The sequence below is a fragment of the Cheilinus undulatus genome, linkage group 22 (assembly GCF_018320785.1).
Source record: "Cheilinus undulatus linkage group 22, ASM1832078v1, whole genome shotgun sequence".
Lineage (NCBI taxonomy): Eukaryota > Metazoa > Chordata > Actinopteri > Labriformes > Labridae > Cheilinus > Cheilinus undulatus.
The window spans coordinates 36397595-36409019 of record NC_054886.1 but is presented as its reverse complement, the minus strand read 5'-3'; the positions used below and the strand labels follow the sequence as shown (position 1 = coordinate 36409019).

Genomic DNA, 11425 nt, shown 5'->3' with positions numbered 1-11425 from the left:
TTTCTGGTTCTTCTGACTCTGAATCAGAGAGAGAGGGGGCGTTTCTCACCCTTTTCTGGTTGTTTTGTATTTGGCATATAGGTTGAATTTGCACCATGTCGTGGGATGGATGGATCTGTAGTATGAAGGCCGGTGACAGTCAAGGAGAGAGTCCAGTGGAGGAGGCGGCAATCTGTGGCACCACAGCGGGGCAAGAATCGGTGTGGGCCAGCAGCCCGGGCCTGGCCAACATCACGGTAAGAACACCGAGTTTCCTGCAGAGTAGAAGAAGAAGTGATTGTTCAGGGCTGAGTCGGTGTTTTCCCTGCAGAAGGAAAAGTTCTAGAGAAGAGGAAGGAGCAGATCTTCCTCATACTGGAGGCTTAGGGACAGCATCACAGTCCTCATGGGGGTTTTAGAGCACTTACATGTTTTTCTTCAGGACAACACCCCGGAAACAGATGACATCATCCTGACGGCTGTCATCCTATTGGCTGACAGTTTTCTTTTCTGTAAAAATCATTCCTGACAAAGATTTCCTTGGTTTTTATTCTTCTTCTTGTGTTTTGGGTGCGTTGGGTTCGGCTGCCCTGTTGGCCAGGCGGGTGGAGCAGCTGCTGATGCAGGTGTGGCGGGAAAAGAAACAGGACCGTGCAGGTTACTCACATGCCAACAAGCAGACGGAGGGTTAGGGTTAGGCTGCACCTCATTGGCTGGTTTCAGGATCTATTTTATCCAGAGGACAAACATTCTGAGAGGGCGTGATGCTTAAATCTGTCATGAATGCTCTGGTTGGATCAGTGAGGCGGTGTGAGGTGAAATAGTCCTTTAGTGATGATCAGAGGGACATCTGAGAGCGGCAGCAGCTAAAAGCTCAACAGGAATGATAATGAGGATGTGCAAACTGTTCCAAATATGGTCGTTCCTCTCTGTGGTGGTTGCTGTTAGGAAGGTTAATTTTTAGGTGTGTCATGGAGAAGGTTCTAGTGTCATACTTGTGTCGTTTCCGGGTGTTTGCTGCTTTTTGGTGCTGCAGGCTGAGCGTCGGTTCAACTTCCTTATAAGGGCACAATGTCAAAAAAGAGGGCTTGAATACAGGAAGTGGAGACAATCGCTTCTGGTTCCCGTCACACAGAGAGAGTGGGCGTGGATCATTAGCAGTAATTATAAACCTGATTCAGCCACAGGTGTGTGAGCGGCGCTGCTGTTTTCTGTTTTTATCTGTTTTCATCCTCTAACCTTTAAAAACACACAGCGTGGATAGAAACAGAAGAAAGGAGGCTTGCTTTCAGGCCTTGGCTCTGATTGGCCGATCGTTTCAGGAAGTGGTTTTCTCCTGCAGCGGCGGAGCGTCTGCCAACGACTGTCGTGTCATGACTTGCCTGCCACACATTCTTCTTCTCTTTTCTGCTTTTTTTCCTCGCTCTGACGCTCCGCTCAGACTCCAGAGAAGCTGATCCACTAACGGAGCCACCAGATGATTGATTGATTGATTGATTGATTGATTGATTGATTGATTGAGCTTATGCTGCAAAATCTCAGATCTTAGTGAGTGTCTGTCTCATTTGGAGTCAGCAGGCCTGACCATAAGGGGGTAAAGGGGAGAGCTTTCTGGGGCCCAGGGGTCCATGGAGGTCAGGAGGACCACAGTCCGTTATAAAGTTAAGCTGTATTTAATATTTAACCTGAATCATCCAACCACCCTAAATCCATCCAACCACCCTAAATCCATCCAACCACCCTAAATCCATCCAACCATCCTAAATCCATCCAACCACCCTAAATCCATCCAACCACCCTAAATCCATCCAACCATCCTAAATCCATCCAACCACCCTAAATCCATCCAACCACCCTAAATCCATCCAACCACCCTAAATCCATCCAACCATCCAACCATCCTAAATCCATCCAACCACCCTAAATCCATCCAACCACCCTAAATCCATCCAACCACCCTAAATCCATCCAACCACCCTAAATCCATCCAACCATCCAACCATCCTAAATCCATCCAACCACCCTAAATCCATCCAACCATCCAACCATCCTAAATCCATCCAACCACCCTAAATCCATCCAACCATCCAACCATCCTAAATCCATCCAACCACCCTAAATCCATCCAACCATCCTAAATCCATCCAACCATCCTAAATCCATCCAACCACCCTTAATCCATCCAACCACCCTAAATCCATCCAACCACCCTAAATCCATCCAACCATCCTAAATCCATCCAACCACCCTAAATCCATCCAACCACCCTAAATCCATCCAACCATCCAACCATCCTAAATCCATCCAACCACCCTTAATACATCCAACCATCCTAAATCCATCCAACCACCCTAAATCCATCCAACCATCCTAAATCCATCCAACCATCCTAAATCCATCCAACCATCCTAAATCCATCCAACCACCCTAAATCCATCCAACCATCCTAAATCCATCCAACCATCCTAAATCCATCCAATCATCCTAAATCCATCCAACCATCCTAAATCCATCCAACCACCCTAAATCCATCCAACCATCCTAAATCCATCCAACCACCCTAAATCCATCCAACCATCCTAAATCCATCCAACCATCCTAAATCCATCCAATCATCCTAAATCCATCCAACCATCCTGAACCCATCCAACCATCCTAAATCCACCCAACCATCCTGAACCCATCCAACCATCCTAAATCCATCCAACCATCCTAAATCCATCCAACCACCCTTAATCCATCCAACCATCCTAAATCCATCCAACTATCCTAAAATCCATCCAACCACCCTAAATCCATCCAACCACCCTTAATACATCCAACCATCCTAAATCCATCCAACCACCCTAAATCCATCCAACCATCCTAAATCCATCCAACCACCCTAAATCCATCCAACCATCCTAAATCCATCCAACCATCCTAAATCCATCCAACCATCCTAAATCCATCCAACCACCCTGAACCCATCCAATCATCCTAAATCCATCCAACCATCCTGAACCCATCCAACCATCCTAAATCCACCCAACCATCCTGAACCCATCCAACCATCCTGAATCTATCCAACCATCCTAAATCCATCCAACCATCCTTGATTCACCCAACATCCTAAATCCATCCAACCATCCTAAATCAATCCAACCATCCTAAATCCATCCAACCATCCTTGATTCATCCAACCATCCTAAATCCATCCAACCACCCTGAATCCATCCAACCATCCTGAACCCATCCAACCATCCTAAATCCATCCAACCACCCTGAATCCATCCAACCATCCTGAACCCATCCAACCACCCTTAATCCATCCAACCATCCTAAATCCATCCAACTATCCTAAAATCCATCCAACCACCCTAAATCCATCCAACCACCCTTAATACATCCAACCATCCTAAATCCATCCAACCACCCTAAATCCATCCAACCATCCTAAATCCATCCAACCATCCTAAATCCATCCAACCATCCTAAATCCATCCAACCATCCTAAATCCAACCATCCTAAATCCATCCAACCACCCTGAACCCATCCAATCATCCTAAATCCATCCAACCATCCTGAACCCATCCAACCATCCTAAATCCATCCAACCATCCTGAACCCATCCAACCATCCTAAATCCATCCAACCACCCTGAACCCATCCAACCATCCTCAATCCATCCAACCATCCTGAACCCATCCAACCATCCTCAATCCATCCAACCATCCTGAACCCATCCAACCATCCTGAACTCATCCAACCATCCTGAATCCATCCAACCATCCTGAACCCATCCAACCATCCTGAACCCATCCAACCATCCTGAATCTATCCAACCATCCTAAATCCATCCAACCATCCTTGATTCACCCAACATCCTAAATCCATCCAACCATCCTAAATCAATCCAACCATCCTAAATCCATCCAACCATCCTTGATTCATCCAACCATCCTAAATCCATCACACCATCCTGAACCCATCCAACCATCCTAAATCCATCCAACCATCCTTGATTCATCCAGCCATCCTCAATCCATCCAACCACCCTGAATCCATCCAACCATCCTGAATCCATCCAACCATCCTAAATCCATCCAACCATCCTGAACCCATCCAACCATCCTAAATCCATCCAACCACCCTGAACCCATCCAACCATCCTAAATCCACCCAACCATCCTGAACCCATCCAACCATCCTCAATCCATCCAACCATCCTGAACCCATCCAACCATCCTCAATCCATCCAACCATCCTGAACCCATCCAACCATCCTGAACTCATCCAACCATCCTGAATCCATCCAACCATCCTGAACCCATCCAACCATCCTGAACCCATCCAACCATCCTGAATCTATCCAACCATCCTAAATCCATCCAACCATCCTTGATTCACCCAACATCCTAAATCCATCCAACCATCCTAAATCAATCCAACCATCCTAAATCCATCCAACCATCCTTGATTCATCCAACCATCCTAAATCCATCCAACCATCCTTGATTCATCCAACCATCCTAAATCCATCACACCATCCTGAACCCATCCAACCATCCTAAATCCATCCAACCATCCTTGATTCATCCAACCATCCTCAATCCATCCAACCACCCTGAATCCATCCAACCATCCTGAATCCATCCAACCATCCTAAATCCATCCAACCATCCTGAACCCATCCAACCATCCTAAATCCATCCAACCACCCTGAACCCATCCAACCATCCTAAATCCATCCAACCATCCTGAATCCATCCAACCATCCTAAATCCATCCAACCATCCTAAACCCATCCAACCATCCTGAACTCATCCAACCATCCTGAATCAATCCAACCATCCTGAGCCCATCCAACCATCCTAAATCCATCCAACCATCCTGAACCCATCCAACCATCCTGAATCCATCCAACCATCCTGAACCCATCCAACCATCCTTGATCCATCCAACCATCCTGAACCCATCCAACCATCCTGAACCCATCCAACCATCCTAAATCCATCCAACCATCCTTAATTTGTGCTGGTCCTACTCTGCATGGCTGAATGTGGACAGCACATGCTTGTGAAAGACTTGCTCCAATTTCAGGGCCAACTCTCTCCATGAATCCTATCAGACTGGTTTGTCTGGTTTCACTGTGAGCTGTTGACATGTTAGTGCTGACTAACACAGACACACACACACAAGCTCCTGACTTAGTCCTTCTGAGAGTCATGTTTTTCAGAAACAGGATTCATATTGCCCTGTTTAAATCTGCGGAATTGTCCCAAAGTACATGGTTGATTTAGGAAAGAGGATGTTTGAAGATGATTCCACCTTTTCCTCCATCAAATCAACAACAGTCAGTTTAATTACACAGCAAAGCAGGACATCATTACATTATTAAAACTATAAAATTATGAAAGCAAAGATAGATGGATGGATGGTTCGTTGGATGGATGGTTAGTTGGATGGTTAGTTGGATGGTTAGTTGGATGGATGGTTTGTTGGATGGTTCATTGGATAGTTCATTGGATGGTTCGTTGGATGGTTAGTTGGATGAATGGTTAGTTGGATGGTTAGTTGGATGGATGGTTAGTTGGATGGTTAGTTGGATGGTTCATTGGATGGATGATTCGTTGGATGGTTCGTTGGATGGTTCGTTGGACTGTTAGGTGGATGGGTGGTTCATTGGATGGTTCGTTGGATGGATGGTTCGTTGGATGGTTTGTTGGATGGTTCGTTGGATGGATGGTTCGTTGGATGGTTCGTTGGATGGTTCGTTGGATGGTTCGTTGGATGGTTCATTGGATGGTTCGTTGGATGGTTCATTGGATGGTTCGTTGGATGGTTCATTGGATGGTTCATTGGATGGTTCGTTGGATGGTTCATTGGATGGTTCATTGGATCGTTCGTTGGATGGTTCATTGGATGTTTCGTTGGATGGTTCGTTGGATGGTTCATTGGATGGTTCGTTGGATGGTTCATTGGATGGTTCGTTGGATGGTTCATTGGATGGTTCATTGGATGGTTCGTTGGATGGTTCATTGGATGGTTCATTGGATGGTTCGTTGGATGGTTCATTGGATGGTTCGTTGGATGGTTCATTGGATGGTTCGTTGGATGGTTCATTGGATGGTTCATTGGATGGTTCGTTGGATGGTTCATTGGATGGTTCATTGGATGGTTCGTTGGATGGTTCGTTGGATGGTTCATTGGATGGTTCGTTGGATGGATGGTTCGTTGGATGTTTCGTTGGATGGTTCGTTGGATGGATGGTTCGTTGGATGGTTCGTTGGATGGTTCGTTGGATGGTTCATTGGATGGTTCGTTGGATGGTTCATTGGATGGTTCATTGGATGGTTCATTGGATGGTTCGTTGGATGGTTCGTTGGATGGTTCATTGGATGGTTCATTGGATGGTTCATTGGATGGTTCATTGGATGGTTCGTTGGATGGATCGTTCGTTGGATGGTTTGTTGGATGGTTCATTGGATGGTTCATTGGATGGTTCGTTGGATGGACTGATTTACTCGCCCTATATTGCACACATATGTTGACAGTATTGGAGGCCATACTGTTGCCCACATATATCTAGACATGAGCCAACTAGCAGACCTGTTAGTGTCAATGAGGAATAAATTGCCCTTCGTTTGGTGTCTCAGACTTCCACTGGGTTTTTTCTAAAGGTGTGTGACTCTGGGACTGTAGCAGCTGTGAGACGTCAGGTGTAGCGGCAGATTCCTCCCAAACAGTTTTAAAGCCACCTGAGTGAGACGAGCTTTACCTGACGTCCTGAACGTGTCCACTTTCATTAATAAAGAATAATCCCATCACTCACAGGTCTCTGTTGGCGTTCCGTTTATTTGACAGATCCGGATCCCATTATTCCATGTTCTCATTTTCACCAACTCATAGCTCAAAGCAAAACAAACAGAATATCCAAAGGTCCAATTTCGGCTCTACATTTCACGGTCAAAAACATTTTGGAGTGCAGCTCATCTCAACCTGAACAACCAATAGACCGACCTCCACACCTGTGCTGACTGACCTCATAATGAAAACTCCACCCATAACCAAACATTTTAGAGATAGATGAGTTTATAAATTAACATAAATGACCATCTTTTTAACCAATATATGTACATAAATTTAATCCTTACAGTTAATCCTGTGAACAAAATTTTAATTAGTTTATTTAAATCTAAAATATTTAAATAAATTTGAAATGGCCTCTACATCAGGTATTAAAACCCTTCTCTCTCTCTTTCAGGTGGATGAAATCAAGAAGTTGGTGTGCAGTAGGTCAGAGATGCCCATAAACGGTTGTTACCTGGGAGGAAAGAAGTGCCGCCTCCTCAGAGACCGGATGGATGAAGAAGGGTGTTTCTCCCTGGACCTGAAAACAAGTTCAGACGGTTCCGACAGTGGACCTGTCAACGTTTGTGTTGGCAGAACAAAAACAGGTGAGACACTGAGGCAGGTGGGCCGTCAGCTGGTCCTCTCCTTTTAACAGGTTAATGGCTGAGTTTCTACAGCCACCAGGGCTCATCACATTTTAAACTGTATTTTTGTGGTTTTATTTCCTATTTTTGTTCACCTATAAGCTACAGGAACTCTACTCTTGTTGTGATTTAAATCTGCTTTCATTTTGAAAGTAAATTAGGAGCTTCCAGCGCAGTGAGGGTTAAAAGTCTGTGACCATAGCCACCATTACTCTGTAGGAAACACAAAGCTAGCTCAGAGTTTCCCTGTGCTCCAAATGTCTGCTGGATCCCAAACCTTCAGTTCAGCTCAGACTTCCTGTTCTAACATTGCCCTCAGTCAGACATTGGTGGGTCAGCTGACCAATCACAGGCGAATATTGAATCAAAGACAGTTGGATATGTCTTAACCCTGACTCCTTCTCTCCACAGCTGTTGTCATAGCTTTTGGCAAGAAAGACGCTCCCGGGGGCAAGCTGGGCGACAAAGTCTTCAAAACCACTGAATGTCTGCGAAAATCCAACATGTAAGACCGGACGGCCGCTGCCCTGCTCTTCCCTTTCCTTCGCCAACCGACAGAGACGTCTCCTCTGCATCGACTCATGAAAATGTTTGCTGACCTTTAGGCATAGTTCTGGCTTTGAGAATCAAAAATGTAAATTTTCTAACCATTTGGATTGTGTGGTGAGCATAAAGCTCCTGTCCGGTTGCCAGTGTTACTTGTATGCAATCACAGGTCTGTGGAAACACCCGGAAATAAAAAGACCACGCTGTGTATTCTTCCTAAAGCTCCTTGTCTTGTTGTCTGTGGATTTGAGCTTCCAGGTCATTCTAGCAGAGTTTTCTCTACACTAAGAACAGGTATGTGGGCTGGTCTAGTCTGGTCTAGTCCTAAATCCGCCAAATGTAGAAACCTTTGGTTTGATAATTATTAAAATGTCTTGTTGGCCAACATTCTTTTACCAACACACACAGCACAGTCTGAGGGCCAAAAATCATCACCAGACTTTAACAGGAACTATTAAAAATCAGTGCTTAACAAATTTATTAGACCACCTGTCATATTTGTCTGAGACCGTCCAACATCATGAACTGGGCTTCTCTGAGAAGTCAGAAATGAATCAAGCATAACATTTAACCACTAAAACTCATTTTTCTCTTTAGGAATGGCAGTAAATAACTATAATTTAAGATATTAATCAAGAAATAATAATGTGCTTTACTATTTTTTCAGGTTTTTTTGTACATCAGTCAATTTGAAAAATACATCTACATATTTTTTTAAAATTATATATGTGTATATATATATATATTTATATATATTATTTTTTATAAAGTTTTCTATGTATTTAAATAAATGTAGTTTTTATAAATATGTATTTATAAAAATTACTATTTTCATACATACACACAAATAAAAATAAAAAAAATCGTGTGTATGTATATACACACACACACACACACCTATATATAATGACGTGTTATTATAGGTTCATTGGGAGGGCTGGTCAGTTTATCATGTTTCTTAGACATATCTTTTCAAACTACATATTAGGCAGTGTTTCATTTAAATTGTACAACTACACTTTTCAACCCCTCTACCACCTTATCAGGTGCTTTTCAATATTTTTTTTGCCACTTTTAAGCCACTTTTCCCACATGTTTTGCCCATTTTTAAGTTTGTAATCCTTTTTCACTTCTCCATCTGGCCATTTTTGCCCCTTTAACCCATTTTGACAATTATTTTTCTATTGAAGTTGTCCCGGTTCCTTTATTGTCTGGTAATCCATGCACATCACGGCTTTGCTCTGAAGTCTAACATTAGTCTCCTAATGGTGTGGTTGAGTGTTTCCATCCACATTGTTAACATCACCAATAAAGTGGTGATTCTGGTTTACGTTTTATAAAAGGTGATATTCAACATAATAAATAAATTCATGAATCCCACCATGGGTGATCTTGGATGCCTGGACCCCCCCAAACAGGGTCCTTTTGCTGTGATGGAGCTCTACTCTGAGCTCCCTGTGGATCCCTATCTCCAAGGCTAGGCCCAGACCCCTCCTGAGAAAACTCTCAGCTTAAGCCACAGTCTCATTCTTTCAGTCATTACCCAGAGCTCATGACCACAGGTGAGGGCTGGGAGACTGACCGGTAAACCGCACACAGTACTGCTGACGCTGCAGCGATCCAGCCAGCAGCCCCACTCTACCCTCACTCATGACCGAGTCCCCGAGACACCTGAACTCCTTCACCTGAGGCAGAGAGCCACTGAAGATCTGAAGTCTTTCCAAAGTTCTGGTCAGTCGTTGAAATAGGAGAGGTTGCATGGTTTAAAGCACGGTTATCAAAGGTTCCAGTGATCCTCTCTGCAGAGGGAAGTACAATGACAGCAGAGATCCAGTAATACTACATAAATGTTAAAGAGGAGACCGCAGTCATGTGTGCTTATATTTAGCCCTGAGTAAAGGCTAGCAGGGTGCTGGACGGCTGTGGTGTGTGTGTGTGGGTGTGTGTGTGTGTGTGTGTGAGCGTGGTTGTGGTACAGTTAAAGGTGAGTGTAAAGGGTAAGGTGTGTGTGTGTGTGACAGTGTGTTAGGGTAAGTGCCCTTTGCAGTGAATGCTGAGCTGCTCTCACATTTCTCTTCTGCATGAACTCTGACTTTCTCTCTCTGAGTTAGGGACCGTCTGACATGTTCGACCAAAGAAGGGGACAGAGAGGTGGAAATATGATGAAATCACAATAGTCATAATAAAAATAAGAACTTTTTCTGGTGTTTATTTAGTATGTGACTCATACAATCTCTATATAACAGCCTCCATCATCAGTGTGTGAATGTGTATGAATAGCATTAAAGCTGATAACCTCTCTATATAACAGCCCCCATCATCAGTGTGTGAATGTGTATGAATAGACTCATTAAAGCTGATAACCTCTCTATATAACAGCCTCCATCATCAGTGTGTGAATGTGTATGAATAGACTCATTAACCTGATAACCTCTCTATATAACAGCTTCCATCATCAGTGTGTGAATGTGTATGAATATCATTAAAGCTGATCACCTCTCTATATAACAGCCTCCATCATCAGTGTGTGAATGTGTATGAATAGACTCATTAAAGCTGATAACCTCTCTATATAACAGCCTCCATCATCAGTGTGTGAATGTGCATGAATAGACTCATTAAAGCTGATCACCTCTCTATATAACGGCCTCCATCATCAGTGTGTGAATGTGTATGAATATCATTAAAGCTGATAACCTCTCTATATAACAGCCTCCATCATCAGTGTATGAATGTGTATGAATAGACTCATTAAAGCTGATAACCTCTCTATATAACGGCCTCCATCATCAGTGTGTGAATGTGTATGAATATCATTAAAGCTGATAACCTCTCTATATAACAGCCTCCATCATCAGTGTGTGAATGTGTATGAATAGACTCATTAAAGCTGATAACCTCTCTATATAACAGCCTCCATCATCAGTGTGTGAATGTGTATGAATATCATTAAAGCTGATAACCTCTCTATATAACAGCCCCCATCATCAGTGTGTGAATGTGTATGAATAGACTCATTAACCAGATAACCTCTCTATATAACAGCCTCCATCATCAGTGTGTGAATGTGTATGAATAGACTCATTAAAGCTGAGAATCTCTCTATATAACAGCCTCCATCATCAGTGTGTGAATGTGTATGAATAGACTCATTAACCTGATAACCTCTCTATATAACAGCCTCCATCATCAGTGTGTGAATGTGTATGAATAGACTCATTAAAGCTGATAACCTCTCTATATAACAGCCTCCATCATCAGTGTGTGAATGTGTATGAATAGACTCATTAACCTGATAACCTCTCTATATAACAGCCTCCATCATCAGTGTGTGAATGTGTATGAATAGACTCATTAACCTGATAACCTCTCTATATAACAGCCTCCATCATCAGTGTGTGAATGTGTATGAATAGACTCA

General features: G+C 43.4%; 1 protein-coding gene across 1 annotated transcript in view; it reads left to right on the top strand.

Moving 5' to 3' along the window:
• The window catches only part of pfn1 (profilin 1), an 8443-nt gene extending 218 nt beyond the window's left edge, over positions 1-8225 (top strand). Inside the window, exons 2-4 of the mRNA XM_041778926.1 lie at positions 82-236; positions 7227-7419; positions 7870-8225. Of these exons, the coding sequence (XP_041634860.1) occupies positions 96-236; positions 7227-7419; positions 7870-7967 (432 nt within the window). The 5' untranslated portion in view covers positions 82-95 and the 3' untranslated portion in view covers positions 7968-8225. The remainder of the gene's footprint in view (positions 1-81; positions 237-7226; positions 7420-7869) is intronic.
• Positions 8226-11425: the final 3200 nt, after the last annotated feature.